At 46.3% G+C, this 27,506-nt stretch overlaps 2 protein-coding genes across 7 annotated transcripts in view; one reads left to right on the top strand and one right to left on the bottom strand.

The window, feature by feature from the left end:
• The window catches only part of LOC113484562 (RNA-binding Raly-like protein), an 18,964-nt gene extending 17,713 nt beyond the window's left edge, over positions 1-1,251 (bottom strand). Inside the window, exon 1 of the mRNA XM_026856983.1 lies at positions 1,212-1,251. Within this exon, the coding sequence (XP_026712784.1) occupies positions 1,212-1,251 (40 nt within the window). The remainder of the gene's footprint in view (positions 1-1,211) is intronic.
• ZDHHC1 (zinc finger DHHC-type containing 1) lies at positions 7-22,132 on the top strand. Of its 6 annotated transcripts, none has more exons than XM_026856662.1 (11): positions 7-130; positions 4,722-4,838; positions 5,175-5,301; positions 5,933-6,034; positions 6,876-7,000; positions 7,336-7,494; positions 10,897-11,009; positions 16,713-16,798; positions 17,391-17,592; positions 18,495-18,603; positions 18,948-22,132. In XM_026856662.1, exons 2-11 carry the CDS (start codon positions 4,823-4,825, stop codon positions 19,481-19,483), a joined length of 1,575 nt encoding a protein of 524 aa, XP_026712463.1. In that variant the 5' UTR covers positions 7-130; positions 4,722-4,822; the 3' UTR covers positions 19,484-22,132. The 6 variants fall into 6 exon arrangements, with proteins under 6 accessions (XP_026712463.1, XP_026712461.1, XP_026712460.1 ...); XM_026856660.1 differs by lacking the exon at positions 4,722-4,838 and adding an exon at positions 2,562-2,780 and having other exon boundaries at positions 5,126-5,301; positions 17,391-17,484; XM_026856659.1 differs by lacking the exon at positions 4,722-4,838 and adding an exon at positions 2,562-2,780 and having other exon boundaries at positions 5,126-5,301.
• Positions 22,133-27,506: the final 5,374 nt, after the last annotated feature.

Genomic DNA, 27,506 nt, shown 5'->3' with positions numbered 1-27,506 from the left:
GACGGGCCCAGCGGCCTGAGCCCGCTGGAGGCGCTGGGAGCCGCCGCGCCGGCCTCAGAGCGGGGCCCCGTTACCCGCCCGGGCATGAGGCGGGTACGGGGCCGCTCTCAACCGCCTCTGCGGGGAGAAGGTGAGGAAAGGGCAGTGGTGGAGCCGCGGGAGGGGTCTGACCGGCCCTCCCAGAGCAGCTGCCCGGGACCCCGTTGGCCCGGCCCGGCCTCCGGTGCGGCCCGTTGCGTGCTCCCTCCCGCGGGCCGGCGCTCGGCTCTCCTGGGGTTGAGCATCCGAAGGGGGTGAGCCTGATAACTCCCGGCTGACTTATAGTTAACTAATATAGTTAACCAGCGTCAACTCAGTTACCTCGCCTCTGTCTACGGCTTACTCTGACTGGGTAAGCCCTGATGGTGACTTTGTGCCCTGTTTTTTATATTCGGTGTTTTCTGTAGCTGAGTAGAACGGAGTGCCGGGTGTACCCACAGCACGGGGCACTGCACCGGGGAGATTGCTGTAGACTTAATTCTCTTTACATATAGCTTTGTTTTTCATCAGTCTTGGCAGATAATCGGTGTGTCAACTGCAAGAGAAGCCATCGAGTTGTAAGGGACAGGCAAGGGAACTTTACTTCTGAAATGGGGCAGATGAAACGTTACAGGCGACTTTCCTCCTTCGTGAGAGATTGTTACCAGACAGACACTGCTGTGGGATGATGCTGTGGGCCTTAGCTATAGCTCAGCCAGGAGTAGCTTACACTAGCTTTCACCACGTAAAAAATTCTGTTGAGTTGTACTGAAGTTTTTGACATTAACATAATTTTAAAACCATCTGGTGTTACAAAACAGCACAATCTTGCAGCAAAACGGATTCCAGGGTCTGGGCGGGCCTGGCTCCCCTGGCCAGGGTCTGATTAGGAGAAAGGAGAAAGCTGGGAATTTCTTAAAGTAATCGGAGTGGTTTTCATAACAGGTAGCTCAGAGTGATGTGCAAGCAACCTAATGCTAAAAGTGTCACATGATTAGTAACTGTTGCTCATGGTTGAAGAGCAGGTTGCCATGTAGCAATTTAATGCAGGTGGATAATGCTAATTTCTTCAAAGGCTGAAGTTAGGATTTTTTTTTTCCAGTCTGCTTGTTGATAAGACTGTGCCGATGAGCATAAATGACATTCTTTTGTATTCTTACCCACTACTTCTCTACCAGTTAACCACAAAAGACATTTCCAGCCCTTTGCCTGGGACTGAGGCAGGACCACCATGTTACCAAGATCTGAATCATTCTGCTCGCTCTTTCAGCATGTTGTCATGCTTGCTGTCTTCCAGCCTTTTGGCACTTTTCTGGTATTGGTACTTTTATCAAAAATAGCACAAGTGAGCTAGAGACCTCCTGCTATTCTTTCAGCATGCTCATGTGCAGGTTAATCAGACTAATTGAAGTTGCTTATCCCTGTTAGATGTTAATTTAACATCCTCTTTAGTTACTAAGGAACAGTGAGCATGGTGCAGAGATACCTTGAGTCAGCTCAGGTCCAGCAGAGCTTTGTTATGCTGATTTTGCAGCGCTACCCCTGACCTGCTGCCAGTATTGTACTCCCTAGTATCTGTTGCACCCAAGTTTTCCATGAAGCAGAGTAGCTCTGTTAAAAGCTCCTCCTGGGTCCATAGCAAACGAAAAGCAACAACTAATAATCCAACACGAATTGAAAAAAGAAGAAATTGCTTCTGAGCTCGTAGCTGTGCAAAGAGGAATCGTAAACATCAGGAACTTTCCATGTTATGGTTCCTAACTCAGCATCTAAATCTTGCTTTCTCCTGCCAGGAGTCCAGACATTGTAGGACAGCTGAATAATCAAGCTGCTTCCTGCATGAATGGCCTGCCTATGTAACTTTCTGTTCTGTTCTTCTAGGAACAGTCTGCTTTATACTTATGTTATAGAGTAACTCCTGCTTCTTTTCCCCTTTTTGTCATTAAAGTTCACTTTTTCAACTTCTACTCTTTCCACTTCCTTTGTTGCTGACAAAGGAGTCTCTGTTTTCTTGGATGCTGTGCAATGACTACGGTTCCAGACCACGTGCTCCAGTGGGGCCACCCGCTCTCACTACACTTCTCTGCACTAACTGGAAGAAAAACATGGCATATCTGAGACAGGTGAAAGCCTTTGTTCTGCAGTCATCCATGACAGTGTTCTGACATGAACACATCCCCAGACCAGAGCATATACTCCATCTCCAGACTGCCACCAAAATACCCTTTTTTCTCTTTTTACTCAACTGAGGTCTGGATCCATTTAAAGACTGGCAAAACCTGCAAGTTTCCCATAGCTGAAAGTTTGGGACATTGTTGTTTCACGCAGACATCAACACTTGCTTTTAGAGCGTGTAATTGTTTTTTCCCTTTTGTTACTATGGATGATAAATCCCCTTTGCAGAGAGAAGTCTCTCCTCAGATGTGTCGTCGTTTTAGTTTCTCCAACTTTCTATCCACCTTGAAGCATATCTCCAGGACCGTGGCTCAGTCACAATATTTTTGTATCACATGTTTTTTGTTTTCCATTTTTGATTTCTGTAGATGAATATCTGCAATAAACCTCCTAATAAGACAGCTCCAGAGAATTTGGGTGAAGCTGTTCCTGAGGTGCAGGTCCAACGCGCTCGAAGGAATGGCTGGAGCTGGCCTCTGCACCTTTTCCAGATTACTGCCTGGTTGCTGTACCTCTTCTTTGCACTGGTTGGCTTTGGAATCCTGGTTCCTCTCCTGCCCCGCCACTGGCTGCCTGCTGGCTATATCGTATCCTTTGGTCAAGAGGAGAACACAGACTGTAATAAACTGTCACTGGGAATTTTAAAAAATAGTTGTTAGGTAGCATAGAAAGCATAGGAGAAAGCAGCTCAGCCAGAATCTTTTTGTGAAATATAACCATAATCTTGATCTTCTCCTGCCTATAAAAACCAGTTATTTTGAATCCTCTCTGCCCTTCAGCTTTAGGTAGGTCACTAATGTTCTGATTGTCTTCATCGTCTCTTCTGCTTTCTACTTCTGCCTATGTGTCTCCTTTGCTTTATATTATTCTTCTACAAGTGTGCTGCAGGATTTGAGGGTAGTCATACTAAAAAAGCCTCTCCTGAAACATCCTTGCCACGATGGGCAGCCATCTTGCTTGACTGACTGAGTCCTGGAAGGCAGCTTTATATGTTTATGATTATGCGGTGTGGTTGCTTGTGATATCTGGCCACTGATCTTCTCCCAGGACCCTCCCCTGTCCTCTGTAGAAAATCTGTGAGTGAAAGACAAGGTGGTGTAGTGTGAACCTCAGAGGAGTACTCTATCGTGGGACAGTCTTGAGCAGCAGTTTAATACATGTCTAATTGTCCTATAAATGTAGGCAGTATCAGAAGATGAGGTGCTTATACTGAAAAGGCATCTTGGCTTGTGTGCTGCCCAGCAAAGCCTAACTCAGACCAGCCCTATGTGTTTTCCACCTCCTGTCCTCAACCCACCTCCCTAGAGCTGCATGTGCTTGCTGCTTCTGGAAGGAGAGGGACCAGAGATGGGGTGTGCTGGGGAGCAATCCCAGTGCTCCCAGTGCCACCTTGTACTGTCATCTGTGCCCAGGGAAGGAACTTCCTCAGGGCCAGGTCCTGGCTTCTGGTAGACTAGATTGTCTGGAGAGTGACAGACTGGAAGTGTGTATCCTGAGATAGAATTTAGTATTTAACAATCTGCTGAGGGTTTATAAGTTGTGAGCAAGTGTTTGCTTTTGTCATCTCTCTGGTGACATCTTCCTGGTGAAAATAAAATAGTTCAGTGCCACTTACTGCTTTCTTACCAGAATCAGATAACCAAGAAATATTATAGAGATAATCTTGGGGAAAGTTCTGAAGAGATGGGATATACACTTACATCATTTATACATCTGATTTATGTATGTCCTTGGAGCCTTTGATATGTTTGGGATGCTTTTGCTTGTCATTGTTTTCGTTACACCTGGGTGATTTAGGCATTAATATCATTAGCTCACAGTGGTCTTGCATCTACTTATTTTACCCAAATCCTTGGTATTATCACAGTTCAAACCTTGTGAATTTGTCTACCAAATATCTTCATAACTCACTCTAAAGTCAGTCTAATTCAACAGATTAATGTATCCCAAAGTTTTACTACCAGTTAACAAAGCACTAATGTCTCTTTTGTGTCAAAGGCAAATCCCTTCCTGTAGTGCTACACCAGTCATGAGAACTCCAGTCAGCTAGACGTCTCAAAGACCTCTTTTTTTTTTCCTGTACTACACTGCCCTGTTTTCCACAGGCCTTAGTATGATCAATGACATGCACATCTGTGTGTATAACAAATAAACTGGAAGGTTAATTTTTGCATGCAGGCTCATTCAGTTGCAGTATATTGAGAAGCAAACTTTCAAGTGCAATGCTACTCCAGGCACACTGGGCTGCTGCTTTGTATTTATGTATTCTTATGTATTCGTATATTCTTTCCAAATATCAGCAGTTACTTCAGGTGTCTGATCAAAAGTCCTGCTAAAGTGTATCTGCTACTGTAAGAATCCAAACATAATATTTCAAGAAACAATATTAAATCCTGGATACTGTCTGTCTGTAAATTGTATAGGAGCCTTCTTTAAAGGGGTGATCCTCTTCCTTGGGATTCTGACTAAGGAAAGCAAGGTGATGAGTACTAATTCCTTGATGTGACTTTTTTTTTCTTTCTTGGAAGTTTAGTCTTGTGAAGGGACGTGTGTACAGCCTTAACTGACTGTTCCTTTCCAAGGAGTCTGTATGGACTAAGAAACGTGGACCTGTGTCAATAGTCTGCACATGGGGTCAGATTCTGGTAAGTTAAGGTAATTTTTAAAAACTCCTGTGGTAGGAAGGACATTTCTGTGAGGCAGAGTTGTACGAAATAAGAAGAGTTGTTCCTGGAGATGTAGTTATCTTGTTCTAGAGGATATTTATTACAGCACAAATGTCTCCATTAATAAAGTTCAGATTAATGTGCTGCAATCAGTAATATAGTGATTTCTAATTCTAAGTCTGTATCTCTTATCTGTGGGCTTTGTGTATTAAGGGTAAAAATATATGCATTAAATCACTCATACAATCCTTAACTGTGTACTTCAGTGTCCAGGAGTGTGTTTTATCTACCATTTAGTTGTTCATCTTACTGCAGTCTCCATTGATCCTGCGGATGCAAATGTGCGAGAAAAAAACTATTTAGGGCCTCTGGCCACCTTCAATCGTAATCAACATGCACATGTCATTGAAAACCATCATTGCCATGTCTGTGATGTAGATGTGTAAGTATCTCCTCTTTTCTTTCTACTACTGTGTCTTCTTCACTGTTACACTTCACCATTACTCTTTAATGTTAGGCTGCAAGGCTGACGTTGAGCCTGAAGCTCTATAGCACAAGTTAAACTTCATCCCGTGGCAGGGTTCAGTTAGTTGGGTAGGTGCCTGCTGTCAAATGTGTGCATGGTTCTGTGTTGTGTTTAATTGCTCCTGTGTTGTGTGAAGAGGACCGTACTGTTCCGTGCTACCTGGATGTTGGTGTTTGACCTAACGACGTGTAGCTTGTGCATGTGTGCCTGTATCTGGCTAGATGCTAATATGGTAGTAGGAAATACTTGGAGGACAGACATTAAGATCCAGCTTTGTAGAACTGCTGAAGAGTTTCAAGTAAGAAATTGGTGATCTCCAAATTAGAAATCATGCAGTGCATTGAAAGGCAAATTTTGCAGTGGTTGGGATTGTGGTGCAGCGACAGCCAATATGGCTGATATGTTTGGGTGTTGAAGTATTCCTGATGTAGAAGGTTTTCTCACTCTTACTAGGATCTTTACTGCTGTGTCCCCCTGGATTTGTGTCACTGGGAAGTCGTGGTAATGAGCTGGTGCTGCCATGCTAACGCCACCCTTTCTTTGACAGGGGTGCCAAGTCAAAGCACTGTGGAACTTGCAACAAGTGTGTGTGTGGCTTTGATCACCACTGCAAATGGCTCAACAACTGTGTAGGAGAGAGAAATTACTGGTAAGAGCCTGGCATTGTGACAGGAGTGCAACACGGCTTTAATAATGTTGCCCCTTCTCCTCCCAAGATTCTCCTGCGTCTCAGTCCAGTCTGTACTCAGACACACAGAACCACTTTTGTTTTAGACCCTGGCTGAATAAAATCAGTCATGAGAAAACTAGACAGAAAATGCAAGCATGATTATGTCATTCAAATAATCAGGGATAAAACTTTTACACTTAGAATTTTGTAGCTGAACATCTACGAGTAAATACAGAGAACATAATCTTATTATTTGGTATTAGGAAAAGCTTATGAGATGTTAATTGTGTGTCCTTAATGCTTCTGTGAGCTGGAGCGGGAATAGAACCATGATCCTGCTGTTGCTGTCTCTGAAACAACCTGCATCTAGATTGCATGCTTTCCCTACAAGACTTGCCAACTGGCAAGAATTACAGCAGCATATAGGTATACCTCTAATCTGTGCCAGGTTTAAGATAAAGTATAAGGAGGGTATCACTGACTATTGTTTCTCAGTTTAATTTCCTTCATGAAAACCACGTGGAAATCAAAGAGTTGTTACTGTTGGGTGCCATGTTACAGTGCCTTCAGATTTTGTGTGGGGAGCTCTTTGTCTGTCCAGATATACTTGACTGTTTTGTACCCACAGTTGCTCTAAAGGGTCACATTTTAGTCAAGGTGACAAATCAAAAGTAAGACTGTTAACCAGTGTCGTAAGTGTAAGGAAACGTCACAGGAATTTGTGATAGCTGTCTGTATCTCTGTCTTTATTAGAGGTCGGGATTTTGAATTTATTGTGTGATGTTATTGAAGATACTCAGACTTCTCACCTTCTTGGCAGGCTCTTTTTGAATAGCGTGCTGTCTGCCATTCTGGGCCTTGGGCTTCTGCTGCTGGTTGCTTGCTACATCTTTGTGGAGTTCTTCATCGACCCCACGATGCTTCGCTCCGACCAGCACTTCAATGGTACTAGCAGTGCTTCAGTTGAGCATCCTGTGAATCAGCCAGCATATCTTGATATGGGGTTGGATTCTGTTAGCTCTCCCACTGAGGAGCAACTCCATTCCTTACTCCTTTAATTTCATATTTCTGCAAGGGTATCTCTGCTCAGCTGGACAGAATGTCTTTTCTTACAGAGCTAACTGCTCTTCCTAAAGACCCTGCAGATGCAAGATTTCTGAGGCCTCCAGTGCATAATGGGTCTGCAGCTATGTTTAAGTTTGCCATATTTCCAGCTGTAGAGCTTAGAGAAATTTAATACCTGGATAATCTACTTACTTCCAACTCTTTTTGTTTTACAGCTCTAGAGAACCACACAGACCGCTGGTTTGTGTTTCTTCCTGCGGCTCCTGTTGAGACTCGGGCATCTGCCATTTTGGTCACAGCTGGGATTTTTATTCTTCTGAGCCTACTGACCGTGATCCTGCTAGGCCACCTCTTGACCTTTCACATCTATCTTAGTAGGTATTATGTTCTTGTCATCTGCATCCCCATTTCATTTTCACTTAACTTCTACTCGTTCTGCATTCACTGTGTGTTTACCCATGTCACAAATGCACACACGTTGTATAAGATTGCTGTTGAAAAGGTAGAAAATCTGTTTTCCCGTCAGTACCAGATAGGCTTATCACTGCATGTGCAATATGGGGCTTATGTTGGGCCTGTGCATTCATGTGTCTAAGCTGTTATCCTGGAAATTAAAGCATGTGGTAGAGGGGTAGAGAGGCCAGGTGGGATGAACTGATTAATTCCAGCTCAATGCCAGCAATGGCACATTCAGACTGGCTCCTCATACGGGCTTTTGTGAGTCTCTTCACTGTGCTCCTCAGTACTTCTGTTGTGTGAGAGAGCCTGTTTCTTTGTTACCCCATAGAAATGTGCATGATAGTGAGCTAAATTTCTAATAGGAGGCCTGACGTCCAGGTCAAGGTCCCTTTATGGAAGTTGTACTGTATCTCTGCAAAAAGACTTGTGGAATTCAGAAGAGGAAGTTTTCAGAAAGGCTCCTACTTGTTGCTCAGTCAGGAAGGGATATTTATGATTGTTTGTGTACAGATGGGCATCAAAAACCTTTTTTTCAGCCATCGTTTAATACAGAGCCAATGCTATTTGGCTGCCTGACGTAAATCATGATGAGAAAAGATCTTATACTTGCAGTAGTCAGTGGTGCCAAAACTAGGAAAGAAGGGATGTGGTGGAAGAGAAATGAGGACGGCGGTTACAGAGGATCCTTGGATGGATTTTTGGTTGTCAGTTAACAGCGATGCAGATGCCAACACAAACTAGGTCAGCACAAACCAGTGCAGCTCCAGAAGCAAAATAGTTGCACTGCTGAAATGTAGCATTTTATGGGTGAGTGTTCCTCAGTTGGCGTTAACGTTATGGTCACTGAGGTCATTGAATGTTGTTTTCCTTTTACAGTCTCTTTGAGTTTAACCTTAAATTTGGTCACGCTGTAATTTTGCTTTCTTGGTGGAACTGAAAGTTGATTTTGCTGGGGTTAATGGCGATGCCTGGAGATTCCAACGGTCGATCTAGCACTCTAGAACGACTGAAAGCATAACAAAGCTGGGGCCGCTCCAAGATCTCTTTTGGATAAAAAAAGAAAGGATTGTTTGGTTTAGTACTGAGCGGTATTTATCCCGTCTTTGTGTACAACTTCCACAAGAGGGTGCTCCCTCCTTGGGATAAAGACATGCTTTCTCTTGTCAAACAGAAACATGCACGTGTCACACTAGTTCTGGTCTGGGTTTGGGGGATTTTTTTGTTGGTTGTCTTGGGGTGATTTTTTTTTTCCTCTTTCAGAATAAATTTCGAGCCAAACTAACTTTTATTTCCGGCACAATTTTAGATCTTTATGGCTGACATGGAAACAGAATTTAATTATTGTTAATTTTTGCTTACATTTTATTACATTAAAATCTGCTACTCTATTGAAACTGGTTCCAGCTGTGCAGAAGTGTGGTGTGTAAGTCCTTGCTTAAAAGGAGCAACGTTACCATATTGAAGCCTATATATATGAATATCCAACTTAGAACTGGGATTCAGGGAGATAGACAGAGTATGTCTGGTTTAAATTTCTCTTATTTCACAGCTGTAATTGTCAATAGTCTCATCTGAATGCTTTAAGATAGTCAGTATTGGAATGAACTGTCTATAACCTCTTCTGGGACTAGTCTACCAATTAAAATATATTCATGAGTATTTCTTCATAAAACTTTTTTCTTTAAAATAATTAAATTGCAGAAAGAAAAAAGTGTTACTGACTTTAAGCTTCACATTAAAAAACCTGGCTTAAGTCAGGTATGACTATGAAAATTTTAGAATCTGGTTTTGTTACAAGCACAGTGAAATTTTCAGAATTACTGCCCTCATTTTAATTACTCACTGCTGTCACTCAAAAGGAAGGAAGTAGGTTATTCTCAAAATAGTATACCCATGTATTCAAAATTACCAGTCTTGATTGAGACTCAGTTCTAGAGGCATTCATTGAAGCATGGCACTTCATAAATTTGGAGGGAGGATTTTTTTTTTTTCTTCAATACTGAGAGGCCAATAGTAAGCAGCATAAAAAGGAAAAAATAGTAGGGAGTATAGGAAAGGAATATAGGAAAGCATATGGGCTCTCCACAAACTATGATTATATATTGCACAGTATGTGCTGCAGTGTGATCTGGCCAGAAAAATGCAGTATTTTTTAACTAAATAGCTCTATTAAAATACTTTAAAAGTTACACTGTTAAGTATTCAGAAACCAGCAAACTCTAAATTAGAAATGATTCATAGGCCTTTGCTTATGAAGCAATGTTCTGTTTCTCAAATAAAGCACATGCTACCATTCTAGGAGCATTTGCCAGCACCCTGCACTGTCCCTGTTAAGTACATTCACCAATCACTTGGCTGCAGACTTATTTTAATTTTTATGCTCTGTCTTCCTGGCCAAATGGATCTTGAATTCTTACTTCTTCATAAGGTCATTGCTTTAGCAGAAGGGGCACCTTCTCTGCTCTCTCCCACTTCCTTGTTTAGGGCATGGTTTTGAGAGGTAGTGTTTTACTCGTACAAATGTCTTCAGGCAGAGGAAGGACTTTAGTCTCGATGTTCCGCATCCTAGGTGTCTGCTTTGACTACTATGAGTCTGTAAAAAGGAAGAATGACTACCAGGCTGTGCACTAATAACCTTCAGCATCCATTTCTGGGTTTTGTGCTCGAAAAATACCTACCATAACAGGATCACTGTGGGAGGAACGTCTGAGTTTTGGATCCTTGTAATGTTTTGGGTCTTATGAAGAAACCAAGCTGCTCAGAAATGTCACATTGCTTTTGGTCATTCATGGGAGCAGATGTGTTTGTGTGTGTGACCTTATGAGCACATGCACTCAGGCACATATAAACTCTGGACATATCTGTTTGGCATGAGGCAAGCTGTGCATTTGATGCTCACTGTTTTGGACATTAAATGTCTCAATCTCCTCTACAGGACACATTAACCGGCTGATTTTCTTTTCTCTGTTTAGCATCACATACCTTCTGACTACTCACTGAGCTTTCTGTACAATACAGATTTTACCCTTACTGGGTGTGAATAATGGATTTGCTCTGAAATGAGCTGAAGAAATTACTACAGTATAGAAAGCTGTGCCATGTATGACTGTAGAAGAGTAGTAAGACTAAGAAATGTGTTGTGACGATGACAAATAAAGGATATAGTAAGATGTACAGTGCAAAGGTACTTTTGGCTCAGAGTATCAGTCTTTTCATGTTTATAGTTACTATCTGATTGTATAGTTATTGAGACTGTTTGTGTAAGTGTAATCAGGGAGTGGCCTTTCCTGCACTGACGGCTCTTTCTTTCCTCCCAGTGTGGAACAAATTGACTACGTACGAGTATATCCTGCAGCAGCGTCCCCAGCAAGAGGTGAAAGAGGTAGACAAGCAACTGGAGTCTTGTCCCTCTCCAGTGAGACCCAGTCAGGTACTTGTACTTTCAGTCCATTTCTCAAAACCAGCCTTGCTTATCCTCAGTGTAGTTTGCTTCACTTTTGTGAGCTCCAGATTAAAAGGCAATTGCTAAAGATAAGACTTTAGAAGTACTTTGGTGGAGTTGAGTAGGATGTCAGAGAGCGTAAGGCCTGTAATTTGATGAACACTTTAGGCATAAGCAAGTACTGCTTTCAAAGGAACCAATCCCACCTACTCTCTTCCTCCACCACTTGTTTTGGGCTCTGCACTATCTGTTCCTCTCTTCCAGCACATCTGTTTGTTACAGTCACGCAGTGAACAGGGTGGGGGAACTCATCTGGGTAAGAATATTTAAAAAAAATAGTTGAACTCGTGTTTAGCTGGCCCAGCTCCCTCCCATTTGGTTCACCAAGCAGTCACATAAATGCCTGTGTCAGCACAGACAAGGATGACTGAAGAGTGGGAAGTCCCTTCCAGGGACAGGACCATCTGTTTCAGTGGCAGTGCACGTCTGGCTGGCTTTATGTGAGCGGTATCGCAGGTCCTGACTAAAAGTGAGACAGGCCTTAAGGCTGGAGAAGCTGGGGCTAATCATGGAGCAGCTAATCGTACCAAATAGTTTAAGAATCTTGAAAAGGAAAAGGACACCAATCGTGTTCAGAAATGACCTAGATATCTGCTTTTCTTTGAATTGAGTCTACATAGTGACAAGGGTTCTTGTGATTACTGTGATATTGAGCTGTATCTCTGTAAGAAGAGCTCTACAAGCTCTTTAAGGCTTGTTACAGTCTGAAGTGGCATATATATTCCGCTGTGAATTGAGAGGTTCAGTCTAATTTATTTTGGTGCAAGTCAGCTCTATCCTCTGGAGTTACTCAAAATTTGACTGGACAAATTCTGTACTGGCTTTGACAGGGGGTTGGACTAGAAACTTCCAGAAATTTTTCCCAGTCTAAATTATTGTGCAATCTCATGTAACTTTTAGTTTTATGCAAGTAAGTTACCTACTATACAAGCAGTTTGATATTTCATAAGAAATTAATTAAATCCAAGCTTTGTCCAGGTATTCTGTGTAGAGGTACTGAGATCTCTCCGGACTCATTCAGTTTTTCCCTATCAAAGCAAAGGGGAAAGTGAGCTAATTCCGTTCTGTATAATATGGAGACCCCAGCTTTTCATATACATTTTTTAACTGTCTTGGAAAAGTTGAACTTTCAGTTTAAACAGAGGTTTCCATAACAACAAAAATATTTGGCACTTTGTGTCATAGAGATTTGCTTACTATGAAAATTAAAACAATAATAAAGCATTAACTCTAATTTCCTAGTTACTGAATTTTGGTTGATACTGAAAATATATTTGAGCAGGGGTGGACTCTGTGTGTATGCACATTTGGGATGTTGCCATTCAGTGATGTTCTCCTATCTGTGATGGTGCTTATCTAGATGTGTGTGAATATGGTTAATTTGAAGCAGCAAACCTGCAAGAAGCAGGGTGAAAAGGAGTTCTGTGTTTCAGTTCTGTCTGCAGTTAGTACCTTGGGGAACAAGAAAGACTGGATGATGCTGAGTAACATTGTCAAGAAAAATGTTAACCCAACAGATTTTCCTTGTTTCTTACATAGCAACCAGAGATAAACACAAACAAATAGATTGGAGTAGGAGTACACCAAGTGACTTGCCTTTTGTAAGCTTCTGTTGACTACAGCCTTCTTTAGCTTGAACACAGAAATCCTTTGTAATGGATCCAAGATGTTGCAAGCATAAAATGGGAATCATCCTCTTCCCACTTTTGTCTTAAGTGTTCATTCAATATAGGGAGTAAGAAGAAACATGCATTTCCCCTTTAATCCTTGTTTTTGAGCCTTACTCAAACTCGGGTGTTGGTTTTGGCTTCAGTTTTCCATGTTTGTCTGTGCTTAAGTCTTTGGCTATGTTCAGGTTAAAGGATTCTTGTTCAGGTTAAAGGATTCTTGTTCAGGTTAAAAGATTCTTATGTGCTTGTAAAATCCTTCTCAGGACGTGCACAAAGTAAAAGCCCTAATTTTGCCCACTTGAGTGGTTTGTGAGCCTTTGCCTCTGTTACTATACCCAAAGTGGCATGTGCAAGTAACAGTTTTTTTCTGTAGGCGGTTGCATAGCAGTCCAAAGAAATATAAACTAAACCAAAAATGATGCTTTATTCCATAATTGCATTCATAGCAGGGAGCTGGCTTTCATACTGAGGCCAGCTGGGATGTGATTTTTTTTTTTTTTCCCCACGTTCCCGAAGCTTTGAACTTGCTTTGATTCAGGTTGATGAGGTTTGATTTTAAATAATAAACATGGATTTTACTCAGCTTCCCTCACATTTCAATATTGCTTCTCTCTTCCAATGTCTGGTGAAAATGAACCTAGTCTTCACTCTCAGCCTCAACACATGCAACAAACTCACTTTCCCTGGGACAAACCCCATTTTTTTCTGTTACATTCTGCCTCTCTTCCAGCCGGGCAATATTTTAGGGCACTTGCTTTCATCAAAGTGGATGCTAAGAGCTGCTGCAGCAGGCAATGGAGTTGAATTCACCTCATAGTTGTAACCATGAATCTTGGGGTGGATTCAACTAGTATTCAGCCTCTAGAGGAGGTCAGAGCATGCCCAGGATTTGCAAGGTGGCAGTGAACTTGGGTGGGCTGTTGATTGAGCAGTCTGTTTTCAGCAAGAGTGAGAGCTGAATCCTAACAACCCGATGCAAAGGTTGGCTTTGTCTTGCTGTTGCAGTTGAATGATGCTGGCAGTCCTGCTAACGGCTGTAGGCGTGGAGGGAGGCTGGGACTTTGTGCTGTGGTTGTAGTTTTGTCACACTGAGAGAACATTGTATTTTCTATTGATTGAGACTTCTTTCATTTGTCTCTGCTAGTCAGCTCTAATAGTTTCTTTTATGTAGCTGCTTTGGTTATACATAATTTATAGAATGGTGAAAGGAACAAAATGGATTTTAAAAAGCTCTTTCACTCCTTGCTTGGAAAGAAGCTGTTCGTGTTATTCTCAAGATGTATCATTTATTAATCTCATTTGACATTCCAGTCCTGCAGTCCTGTTTGTATGCTGTGGACACTGAATCCTGATCGTTTTCAGTTACTCAGCATCACAGTTTCACAATTACTCCACACAGTCTTATGAGGATGTCTCCTGTTGCAGCTCATTTCAGCAACGGCGTGCTTTCCTCTGAAAGGACCTATCACCTGTATGCTTAGTGACACGAATTTGTCACTGGTCTCCTTCGTTTGTGATGCAGGTGCATGAGGCTTGAATGTACATGTTAAGAATTTGATCCCTGAGGAGATGTGAGGAAACGTTTATGTACATTTGGTGTTCAGCTGGTGATGAGCAATGATCTGACTTGAGTTACATGTTCTATTTGAAATATATGTGGTCAACTTCTGCGGGTTATTAGTCCTGCACTTGAATAAACCCTGCCTGTAATAGCTCCAAATAGCATAATTCTCAAATCAGAAAGTTCTAATGTTTAGGACTGCTAACCCTTTAAATTTTATGTTACCACCTATAAAACAGCTACAAATTCCTCTCTGCCTCTTTTTTTCCTTTACAAGACCAATGAAACCTAGAGCATGTCACAAAATGCAACAGTCCCGAAGTCTTTCCAGTTTGGCACTCTCTTATCTAACAGTCACACATTCTGTTAGATTGTGAGTTCTGAGACTCTGGACGTTGATGCCAAGATGTTCAAAAGCAGCTAGTAATTTTGGAAGTATCTCTTCTGGCATGTAGAGAAGGCTGGCCAAAGTTGATCAGGCCAGTTGTGGATGCTGAGAGAAAGCAGGAGCTCCAGGACTTGGTGATATGTGTCAGGGGCTTCTGGAGCACAAAGCTTCACATGGCTTTGTGTTTGCTGGTTTTTCACCCAAAGTTTTCTCATTTCTTCTTGAATCCATGTAACATTTAGCACCTGCAAGCATTCTATGGCAGAGAGTGCTACAGCTTATTTCCATGCTGTGTCACAAATGAAGCTTTTCTTCTGTTTCTTTTGAAACTACTACCTGATTTTTTTTTTATTTGATGCTCCCTAAATGGAGGAAATGCTCCCTAAATGGAAAACGATTATTCCCCATTTACTTTGTCCACTCAAACCCACCCTGAGTATTTCCTCTCCTGACTGAAGAACCCTGACCCATTACACTCTTTCTTGCACAGAAACTGCTGCATGGCTTTCATTGGTCCTGTCACTCTTCTCTGTACCTTCTTCCAGATCTTCTGTGGGGAAGATGCTGGAACACTATGGAGAATCCAGTGTCCAGGCTGCTACTGAATTTGCTGAATTTATTCAGTAATATAAAACTTTTTTTTTTTTTTTTTGGTTTTGTTTTTCCCTTTTCAGTCCTATCATCTGAAATGATTTCTTGGCTGCCACTGAATGTACAGCTCCATGAGTTCTTTTCTAGTTCAGAGACCATTGCTTTGTATGTGAAGTTTATACTACTTTTCCCACATGCATCACTTTACATCTTTACATCTAGCAGTACTGATGTTTGTGTGCCTTTTTATCACCCTGTATTTCAATATTTCAAGAATCTTCTGCAAGTCTTTGTGATTGGCTTTCATTTTTATTGCCTTACGTGAGGAGTTATCATCACCAGACTTCATCTCACTGTTCTGCTCTTTTGTCAATTGTTTATGAATTTGTTGAAGTGCAGAGGCCCTGGGTCTCTCAGGAACCCTTTTGTGGGATGTCCAATTTTGACTTCATTTTCCCAAGTTTGCTGTTCAGGCTGTTCAGATGAATAGGTCTTCCTGAGTTTGTTTATTTTTTGGAAGCTAATACCTATTGCATTTTAAATCTGTCTGTCTTTACCACCTAAAAGTCGCCTTAAAATGTTTATATGTCTTTATAGTCACCGCACACTAAAATATTTAAGAGGAAGTTGTCTTGCTAAGTATTCAGGTTTAAGAGCATCTGAAAAGTAGTGTCAAGGTTCTCCTGAGCAGGGTTTATCCTTTTTGACAATAGGGCTTCATACCCTATTGGTACTCTGACCATTTTAACTGTGTCCTTTTGAGGGAAAACTGGGAGCCCTTTTCTGTAATGCAGATACTTGGATTTAGGAGGTTTATTCACTGAGTCTTCTTATGTTTATGAAAGTATGGAATTTTAAAGTTCAGGATAGCATTACTTTGAATTCAGCTATACCTGAGGCAAATGAGCAATATATCACATTCTTTTTGAAAAAACAGCATGTATTATCCATACAGGATTCACACAAGAAGCAGAAAATACATTATGTTTTTTCTTGTATGTTGCATGTTTTCATTTTCTTCACCACCATTTTGAATTCAAAAGTTTTTTACATTCACTGCTTAGCTCTTATGGTTGAACTGTATAACTGATGAGGGCTTTAAGTGATACTTTGAATGTGGTCCCAAGAAATGATTAAGCTGGTCTCCATAAGTGTGCTCTGATTTGATTTTGAGTCATATGAAATACTGTATGGACTAAATGAATGAATCAGGGACTTCTAATTGTCTCAGTCTTGGTTTTCTGTCTTCCTAAGAAGCAGACTCCTGCCGAGTTTCAGCTGTGGTAGCTGTAAGGACAGAAAATATCTGGCATATGGCTGAGGAAGGAGGAAGAAGACATCTCTGTAGTGAAAATCCCTCTTGTCCACTCTGTGTCCATACTGGTCTGAAAATGTTACTTTTTTTGTTTTTGTTTTTTCAGGAAGCAGAAGTTTTTTCAGGGAACCCTGGCTATACAGACCCTGGTATTCAAGTAGAGGAATTCTCAACAGTAACTTCAGGAAAAGGGTGAGTAAAGTTGTAGATAGCAGTCTCCCAGCAGCATGTATGGTGAATGGGAAATTGTCATCAAAGTCACTGATGGACCCTCAGACAAAAGTACTTAGAAGGATAGGGAGCACCAATGTTTTGACCAAGGCATGGTGAAATCTTAGAGTTTCAGGAGGTTAAATATCTGCAGAAGTACTTGCCTTCCCTACCCTGGAAGAATATCTTTTCTAGAATAATCTGTTTAGGCTGTTTTATATTAAAATTACTGCCTGATTTGTCCTGTAATTCCTGTACTGAGCTCATTATAGTTATATGATTTCAGTTTGTCAAAACGTGAATCACAACAGCAAAGTTTTTAACACAGGCAAGCACTCATGGGAAAACAGCATCCTTGTGTCTTAATTAATCCTTGCCTATTAATGTATGTTCCTGGGGAAGGGAGAGGAAATCCTTCGTATTTTGCACAGTTGTGCAGGAAAAGTTACCCTTTTTCTGGAAGTGCTGTGCAAGGCAGGGAATGCTTCGGTCAGGCTGGTGTCTATGCGCAAGCAAAGTAGGCAGCAAAGTCGTGTCTAAGAGAAGGATCTTGTATATCTGCCGTGTGTTTTAGCTTTTCAAAGCTCTATGTCCGCAATGACGAAGCTGACCCTGAGCAGAGCTCCTCTCCTGACCTCCCATCTCTTCACTTTGCAGTCCCTTCTCAGGTAAGCAGGAGATCTCTGCTGCTGACAGTTCACCACGGTGCATGGGTGCACGCTCACTCTAGTGCAGACTCTGCTCACCCCCTTCCTGTCCTCGGCGTGTACCTGCAGGTATGGCCGTGCCCTGCAGTCGCTGCATCCACATGACGCGTGTCTCGGCTCACACATGCCATCAGATATATTCTGCAGTTCCCTCGTGAGCTCACGGCTCAGCTGTAATACAGCTGCAGTACAATGTCTTGCTGCTCCAGTGCCGTTCAGTGACTGTATCTATACTACGTTGTTGATGTAACAGGCTGTGCATGTTTCTGTCGAGCAAAATCCACCAGTTTATACATTCAGATACAGATGTGAAAGCATCTGCCCAGGGAAAGATGGTGTGTGTGGATATGAAGCTTGAGTGTATGAAACAGCTGTCTAGTCAAGTTTTCTGTGATCTTGATATTCATGCAAATCCACATTATATACATCTATCTATATATTATATATATTATATATTTAATATATTTATATATCCAGATACTCTCCCACCCTGCTCAAATGGCAGGTGGTGGTGCTCTCCCCCTTTTCTCCAAGTTTATTAATTAAAGTTCTTACCATCTAGATGATAAGAAAAATTCCATTTCAACTATACTTGTATTTTGGACAAGAGCTGTCTCTCTCTTGAGATGTCCTGTGTTATGTGACTTTTAGTCCCTACTTCTAGTTTGGCTCAAATGGATTTGTCCCCCAGTATCTCATACATCCTGGAGCTGTATGAGACAACAGCTTAAAGGTACCTACACTCAGAGGATCACTGTATGCAGATAATTGTGTGCATTAAATACCTGTTCTCTATCATTGCTTTATAGTAACTCACATTGTAGAATATTCTTGGTCTTTGGTCATACCCAGTGCTCATTATTAAGAATAGGAGGAATTAAAAAGAGGTAGCAATCAAAAAAAACCTGTCTGTCTCATTACTTCGGTCTGATGAAGTGACTTCCCTTCTCTTGGGCCACTTGCTTTCACAGCAACAGAAAAAAAGAAGAAAGAAGACGCATAAAGCTTCTTCCTCAGCAATGGAGAGCAGGTCTAAACCACACCCTAGACCTTGGCCCTCTTTCCCAGACCCCCAATCAGGTGAGAGTGCACCAGTCAGCTTCTCTGCTTCAGGACTGCAGTTCTGGTTGCTGGCAGACAGAAAAGTGTGTCATGAAAACCCAGCAGTGACAGAAAATTAACTTGCCTAAGAAGGGAAAATTAGTTCTTGGAGATACTCTAAAATGATCAGAATTAGACGCACTGCTGAATGTAGAATTTTGTACATTTTCATATCTACTTTTGCATAAATAAATGTATGATTTTCTTTAGCAGTAGTGGATCAGCCATATCAGAGTTCCTGGACTTGTTGATGTCTTTGTGGGGCTGAGGGATCTGTCCCTCTCTCTCCTTAAGCTTTCTTCTCCCTTTGTTTCCATCTGTAGACTTCTCAGCCACGGCTGCTGCCACCTCATCTTCCCACAGCCTTCGTCTCTCAGTGCCAGCTTTTCCTCTGAGAGCTGCTGTGCCCCCCGGCAGCATCGGCCCCATCCAGGCAGCGGGTCCCCCAGCTGACTATCACTCAGAGTCCGCCGAGTCCATGGATGAGATTCCTGTCACTCAGACTCGCCTTGGGAGCACGGCCCTTCGTGGGCCTCCTAAGAATAACTCCAGCAACTCTCAACACTATCCCTTGTCCACAGACAATCCCAGAGATAACAGGAAGAAGAATCTTTATTCTGGGCACAAGGTAAAAAGAAAAAGCTGCCAGCAAGACAGATGTGTGGAACGAGACCTGGAACTTTTTTCTAAGATTCCTGCTGTGTTTGTAAGTAAGAGCAGCGGAGAACCTCATGTCTCTCAGCCCCAGCTCAGAGAGAGCACATCCGAGCCACACCACAGAAAATGCACCAGCAAGCAGCATGTGGGCAGACATGATCCATGCTTTAAGGACCTAAGGACAAACACCACAGTGGCCTAGTGATCAGCTTTCCAAAGCCATAGCCTCTGGGGACAAGGCAAGAGGTTCTCTTTATATTTGTATGTTGTGTTCAAAGATCCTGACTCCAGTGGCTTGTCTTTTTCCCTGGAGGTAGCAGTGTCACCTTTACCTGATGCAGTCCATCTTCCAGCAGAACCAGCTGAGAGGCAGTAAAAACCCTGCTGCATCATTGTTTCTGTCTCTTGCTAAGCCAGGAGTGCCCCTGCACCCAGTTCCATTCTCCTTGTCAAGGAGGAACAGTTTTCCCTAAGAGGGATGTGCCCAGGGCCGCTGCTGGTTAAGGACTGCAGTGTTAGGACTGTGGAGTGCTGAGGGGGCTCATCCCTGCACTGTGTGCTTGCTGTCAGACTGCAGTGAGACATTTCTTGCTACCCAACCAAAGGGAGGTGACAATAATGGCAAACCTGAGGTAGGCATGTTGCTAGAGAACACTCGAGTGCTTTCTATAGGAAAGGGCTGTACCTTCCTGGCCGCCTGCACATCAGTACTGCAGTAACTTTCTGGGAGAGCCTGTGGGGAAGAACAAGGCTGTGTCTCTGCTGTTCCCTGCACCCTGAAAACTAAATTTCCCATCTGCCTACATCCTGTCAGTCTTTGAATCATGCCCAGGGGCTTCAGCAGGTGGTCAGGGAGTAACCTCAGGATTGCCCTGTCCCTGTAGAGCTTCCCACTGTGCACTCTCAAGCCAAGTCCACCACCAGCCTGTACTCTGTAAGGCGGCATAGTTTGACCTGCTCCTCCTTCACAGCAGCCTGGGGTGCCCCCAGCACAGCTTTCCCATCAGGAGCGCTGGGATGCAGCATGTCCTGAAACCTTTCCATTCCCTGGGTTGCCAGATCCACATTAGTCCACAGCACAGTCTCCTGAGAGCAGAAAAATCCTGTAGTAGACACTGGGGCACATAGCCAGTGCCTGGTGTCACAGCACCCTGCGCTGGTGGTGAGGGGCAGAGAGCTGTCTGGGCCGCCGTGTTGCAGCGCCTCACCTTTCCCTGCCCTCGGGGATGATCCAGATTCCTGTCTGAGCGCTGAGGCCGGGGCTGCCAGCCAGCCCAGATCTGCCTAGCAGCCAGCTAACCTCAGAGCCCAGGATAGGAGCCACACACACGTCCTGACAGGCCTCGCCACCAACGCGGACGTCCCTGACACCATTTGTCACTTGGCAGTCGTGGCACCTGCGCAGCCACTGCCTCCCCGGTGTGGCCGGTGCCCTGAGCAGTGGCGCCTGCCTTGGCCCCTCGCACCTTTTTGGGACAGGTCCCTGACACTGCACACTGCTGGTGTGCAGAGGAGAGGAAGCCTGGGAAGTCTTTATCCCCCTACCAGATGTTTTGATGTATAGAAACCAGAACCAACCCTTTCTCCAGACTACGGTGGGTGCAGGTTAGGGGAGGACAAGACAAAGCGGGGTACTGTGTGGGTCAAGCTAAGCTGTTGCTACCCTTGCCTATCTCAGACTAGGAGCGTTCATTAGGAATGGTTCAGGACAGGACAGGACAAATGCCCCCTGGGCACGGCCAGCATGGGGCAGGCGGGCTGGACTCCCAGGTTTGATGTGCACACTTCCCAGCCTGGCTGTTGCCCGTCATCTCAACACTCACTGGCTTCTGTGCTGCTCTGAGGTCCATGCAAAGTCCACTTCCCCTGGAGCTTTAGGCCCAGACAGATTTCCTTATGGAGAGCTCATGTCAACAGAAAGGCAGGAGGGTGGCTGCTGTATGTTGAAAGCCTCAGCCCATTCCAGGAGCACCCCTGAGTGCTGGTAGCTGGCCCAGCTCCCTCAGCAAACACACCAGCACTGTCACCTGGCCAACACCACGCTGTGTGGGGCTCATGCAGTGGATATTTCAAGTAGCTCTTGCCTTCAGGGAGAAGAAAAAGTGCTGTGGCTGCTCCTGAAAATACATGATCCTTGCAGAGATGAAGTTGGAGCCCTCCCTTTGCTGAATGGTTTATGGGGTAAGTGTGGCTCAGAGCCAGGACCATCCAGGCCAAGCCCTCCCTGGGATAGTCCTTGGGAAATTCTGACAAGGCAGGGTAGAGACAATCGCTGACCCTGGACTTCTTTAAAGGGCTCTCTTACCATCCTTTTCTGTTGTCTGATTTTCGACTCGACGGAGCTGGAATGAGGAGCCTTGACTCTTCATCAGATTACATGAGCCATTGATCTGCAGAAGTGAAGTCTCCTGTTGAGGTCATTGTCTCGATTTGCAGGAAGGGTTGGCCTGTGGTCACACTCCTTGCAGCTTCCCTTGCTGCTGTGGCCAGTGGTACCCGCTGGCAGTGTGACCCTTTGGAAAAGGGTCCAGCCCTTGTGGGCCAGCAGATGTGGCACCACTTGTCTGCAGAGACTAGGGCATCTGCTCGCTGATGGATCCCACTTAGACAAAATCTGTCCAGTTGTTTTTCCTCACATCTGCTGTCATCCGAGGAAACTACACCCTGCAGTCATGCTGGACTCGGGGTTTTCACCAGCCAGCTGTGCCTCTACCAAGCAGCCACTGGTAAATTCTCTCCAGTCCCTCATGTGTTTTCTTACCCTTTGTCCATGCAGAACCAGTCCCAAAGTCAGATATGGAGCTCTTTAGTAGCTCTATCCACAATAAAATTTTCTACGCCCTTTGCTAAATTGTTTCCTTCTTTTATGCAGTCATTAATTTATCTGCCCAGTTAAAGGATCACAGAATCATCTCAGTTGGAAAAGACTTTGAAGCTCCTCCAGTCCAACCATGAACCTCACCCTGACCGTTCCCAACTCCACCAGATCCCTCAGTGCTGGGTCAGCCCGACTCTGCAACCCCTCCAGGGATGGGGACTCCCCCCCTGCCCTGGGCAGCCCATTCCAACGCCCAACAACCCCTTCTGCACAGAAATCCTTCCTCAGAGCCAGCCTGACCCTGCCCTGGCGCAGCTTGAGGCCATTGCCCCTTGTCCTGTATTGATGGTTCCTACACTTTTCCCTGCCCCTCTGGTGTCCTAGCTGGGCTTAGCACCTTAACGTGTGCAGGGGTGACAGCGGTCCCGCTCCACAGGGGGATGTTAGATGGGGGTGCCTTCCCCGAGGTTCTGGAGGGGGCACTGCCTTCTCCAAGAGGTGTGTAACTGTTGGTTTTGGTGCTGCAGTGGGGTGAGCACACAGGGAGGAGGCCGGTCCAGCTGCACACCGTGCTGCAGGAAGGCTGCTGTGCCCTTTGGGGCGAGTGGAGCTAGGTTTCCTGGTCTCAGATGCCCAGGGAGAGAAAGGTCTGGCATGTCCTGAGGTAGCAGGTTCTGAGCACAAGCTGGGAAGGAAGGGGATGTCCTGCAGTTTACTGGGACATGACGCTGTCCAGGAGCACAGGGCTCACCCTCAGGTTCAGCATTTAGTTGTCCTCCCCTTCCCAGGCTGTGCTCACCTGCCTGTTGTCCTACTGAGAACAGCCTGTAAGCCCCAAATTCCCCTGCCATGCACACAGGCACCCACCCGAGAAGGGTTTCTGCCCCCGAGTCCCCAACAACCAGTGCAGAGCCCCATGCGCTGCTGGGCTGTACTAGTTCTGTCCTGCCCTGCAGCCTTCTCCACAAGGAGCAGGAGGAGCCCATTTTTTTTTTGGAGGGCAACAGGATGACCTGGGGACCCTGATTTGGGAGTTTCTCTGGGTAGGGGAGACATCCTTCTGCTACCTTCAGATGAGACACGGAACATTTCCTCCAGCACATCAATCGCTGGAGGAGGCAGAATAAATCCAGTCTGCAAAACGTGCAATGCCTTGTCGGCATGTTGGGGAGCTGGGCGGAGAGCCAGGCCCCAGCAAGACGGGCTCCCAGTGCTGCCAGTGTTGGACTCTGATCCCCTAAAGCTCACGGACGGCAGGCAGGATTGTGTACGCCACATGGTGTTTGATTTTGGTTGGGTTTTAAGTTTTCACATTAAAGGACTGTTGAAGATGCATATTGGGCACCCAAGAGTGAAAATGGTAGGGCTGAGAGGGTTTTAGCTCCTGGGAGAACTGCTCTGCCCCAGATCAGCTCCCAGCAAGGATGAACCTTTTCAAGTGCAGCTCAGTATCTCAGCTGAGCTGCTTCATGTCGGGATGGCCTTTTGCAGAGACCGTTTTGCAATATACACATGCCCTCAGGACCCTGGCTTTGGGTGCTATGTGGGACCCCACAAAGCTGTGGAAGTTTTCCATGGCAGACAGTCGGTACCCTTCCAGAATGGTCACGGCAGGGGCAGGCATAGCCTGGGCCCTCTCCTTCTCCACCTTGTTTCTGTCCTTTTGGGATCCTAATGCTGATACCCTGCGGGTTCAGGTGCCAAGCGTGTTTCTGCTGCCCCGGATGAAGGTCTGTAGCTGAGTGGTGGCAAACAAAAGGAAGGAATTGCATTAGGGTACTGTTGCAGAGGCCAGCATGCGGGCAGAGCAGTCCTCCGACACAGAGGACTGCAGTGACCATGAGCTAAGCCCTTGCTACAGCCCAAGACCATCAGAGACCTAGGTTAAGGTGACAGTAGGAGTCCTGACACCTTCAACTCCCCACTGCTGCAGAAACATTGAGGCCTGGCATTCCTTCATAAAATGTTTTTGCCAGGGCATGAACTCTGCCATCAGCAGGAGGCAGTGCCATGGACTGGCCATTTCCACCATGAGATACTGTGGCTTTTTATTAGGAAGAAGCAATGCAGCTACTGGATGGTGACAGCTTTCCAGAGTCCTCTAAAATCATAAATCACAGTCCCTAGCCACTCATCAGCAGCTGTGCCAGGCTCTGCAGTGCCTGCTGTAAGCCTCTCAGCCTTGGCGTGGGATGTAGGCCCTGCTTGCTTTCATCTTTGGGTCTGACTCAAGTTTCTTCCTTTTCTCTCTGAAGTCAAGGGAATTTTCCTTTGGGAAATGATTTTTGGTGAGTCTATTCCTGGGCTCAGCTTTTGGCACATCTTGAGAGCATCTCAAGGGGGTGCCTTGAATTGCAGGGGAGGGAAAGGAAGCTCCTGCCAGAAGACAAAACTTTTTTCCCTCCTCCTCTGTGCCTGGTGCTGTGCATCGCAGCTGGGACCCCAGCTTAAGCAGCAGATCCCCCTTGTCTCTGCACGCCGCTGGCACAGCCGGCACACACCCGCACGCAGCAAACGCGCCGCTCATCAGCCACAGCTAAGCCCCGTTAATGCCTTGTGGACACGCTGTTGCTGGGGTTACCGTATACATATTGCACAACCTCTGAAACACTTCCCTCTGTTTTGTAGCAACTCGTGCTAGAGAAGCAGCTATCCCACATAACCTCATCCCACCCCAGATGCGGCTGAGCCAGCAACTCATTCCTGAAACAAGATGACTCCAGGGAGCCTGTGGTGCCCAGCCCCAGGGGAGGCGAGAGGCAAAGAGGACGGAGGGTGAGCACAGAGGGTGCTCCGAGGTTGTGCTTGTGCTCTCATGCATGCTCAGAGCTGCACTCTGGAGCTATCGCAGCGCGCCAGGACTCTGCGTGAAGGTGGGGAGATAGGCACGGTCCTAGCAGGGACCAGCCCCTCCTCCGGAGCTGTGTCTCTGTGACACTGAGCTGCACGGTAAGCGCTGGAGTTAGACAGGTCATTAAGATCCCTGGGGCAGGAGACAGCCTGGGAACATCCTGGCCTTTACTGGAAATCACAAGAAGGAAAAGGTCCCTGAGGAACAGAGTAGTGAGCCGTGTCCCTGCTCCTCCACGACATCACAGGACCTGTGCAACCTCCTGCTCAGCTCCTGCCCTTGCCACGGGCTCCAGACCAAGTCCCAGCCTCCTCCCGGGCTTCCTTTTCCGGGCTGCATGAGGAACAGCAGGAGCTGGCCAAGGACCGTGCTCCGTCCCAACAGGGCTGTCATGGTGACAACAAATGCACAACAAACCCCAGCCCTTAGGAACCAAAACCTGACCTACTCAACCTGACCCTGTGGGGCAACTCGCCAGCCTTGGCTTGGTGCCCCCCACTCACCCTGCTCTCCCTGTGTGCTGCCTCTTGGCTCTTTGGGCCCTGCAGCCCCCCGGCACCGGCTGGAGCTTTGGCAGAAGAGCTAGCAACGTGCCCAGCTCCAGCTCAGCTCCTGCCTGCTGCCAGCTTCGTGAATCTGGGCTCTCGTGCCGCCTGCTGCTGCCAAGCCCTGCCAAAGCTGCTGCCGGCTGGCTGCTCCAGCCAGCGTTACCTGGGCTCCTTTCCGGAGCTGTCGGCTGGAAACAAAACCAGAGACACCTGCTTCTGTGAGGAGGTGCAGGGCAAGCTAAGGACAAGGCAGTACCTTCCTCAAGACTTAAGCACTCTCCTCGATACGGCAGCCCCAATTATTGCCCTCTCCTTAAAGCAGAGAGCAGGCGAGCAGCTCTTCCCCCCTTTCTGCAGGATGGGATGACAGCCTAGGTCCTTGCTGGCCCAGGGGGAGGCTGGTTTAAGTTCCCACTTCACAGCCAGCCACTGTAACCTCCGAGCCTCTGCATTTTGGGACCTGCTTTCACATTTTATGAAGGGAAGCCTGTATGTTCAGGACTGAGTCGTGCCCAAGCTCTCTGGCCATGTCCAAGCTCTACCAGGACGAGCTGGACAGAGAAGAAATGTTTGTTGGTGAGGTCTGCCTGGACTCTGGCATCAGGCTGGTCCAGCCCGACTAGGTGAGGCTCCACAGCTGTCCTGCTCACCCTTGACTGTCCCCTCCAGGATGTCCTTGCCACCTGGCAGCCATGAGTTGCCACTCCGCCTCTGGCTGGGCTGTGAAACAGCAGCTTCTGCCGATGGAGGGGTCACAAGGCTGGTTGGGGGACATGACAAAGTGGAGTCCTTCATGGGGCTGTGAGTATCTGGGGCTACCGAAAGCAGCCAGGTGCTGTGGCATGCCTATGGCCTCTGGCACCAGCCCCTGGCACTCACCTCCAAGATGGGAGGTAAAGGTAGTGATCCCAAATCACAGACTTGTAGAGTTAGCTGGTGGCCACCTCTGAAGGTCGCTAGACCCTGCTCCAAGCCAGGATCAGTATGAGCAGGTTGCTCAGGGCTTTGTCCAGTCAAGAATTGGCAAAAAAGTCCCAGGAGAGAACATGTGTCCCTCAGCCAAGAGTGGGACGTTTTCACTGGGGCCGTACCCCACTGCAAAGGGCTCTGGGTGCAAGAGCAGGACTGAGATGTCCATCCTTGCCCTGCAGCTCCTCTGCACAGGGACCATGGCAGACAGAGACCACAGGGTGCCAAAGGCTGCCTGTGTTGTTCGAGCTGCTGCCCAGCTCCCCGAGCTGCTGATCTACCCGCAGGACCCTGCACGGCAGTAGCAAACCACACTCTGTAACCTCTCCGTGTGAAGAATTCCTGGTGATGCTGCAGCGAGGATGGGGAGTGCCAGGGGAGCGCCGAGGCCAGAGCGGGCCCTGGGCAAACAGCTGAGGTGGGGCCGTGAGTAAGTGATGTGGGTTGTGTCAGGACTCCATGGCAACCACAATATTTGGGTGCTGTTTCAGCCTGCAGCGCCCGACAGGAGCCCCAGTGTGGTCAGGCTTTGGGTGAGGGAAGCCAACAGCCACGATGGGCAGCGCTGGCATGTGGCTGGTTGCCCCCAGGGTTGCTCCAAGGGTGTCCCACTGGGCCGTGCAGAGGGTCAGGCACTCGCTGTGGTACCCAGCACGCCAGGATGGTTGGCAGTGGCCTTTGGTCCATGCCACAGCCTGGGCAGTGGCCTTTGATCCGTGATGTCACCCACTGAGAGGGGCCAGTTCCTCTACGGAGGGGCACGCTGGCTGGCTGTCGTGGGGGACAGGGCTGCGGGACAGAGCCCGGCGGTGCTGCCAGGGGGGACCCTGCAGTGACAGGGCGGTGCAGACACCTCGTGGGGTGATGGGGCCTTGCAGGGTGGAGGAAAGACATTGTGGGGTGATGGTGGGTCCCCGTGGGGCGGCGGTTGGGACCAATGGGGAGGTAGACGGGCTTCAGGAGGTGGCGGAGGGGCTTCGTGGGGTGGCAGAGGGTGTCCCAGAGGTGGTCTGGGACGGCTGCCCGGGCTCCGTCTCCC

This window comes from Athene cunicularia (assembly GCF_003259725.1).
Source record: "Athene cunicularia isolate RWA chromosome 11 unlocalized genomic scaffold, athCun1 chr11_part1, whole genome shotgun sequence".
Lineage (NCBI taxonomy): Eukaryota > Metazoa > Chordata > Aves > Strigiformes > Strigidae > Athene > Athene cunicularia.
This window is presented reverse-complemented; position numbering and strand designations above follow the sequence as displayed.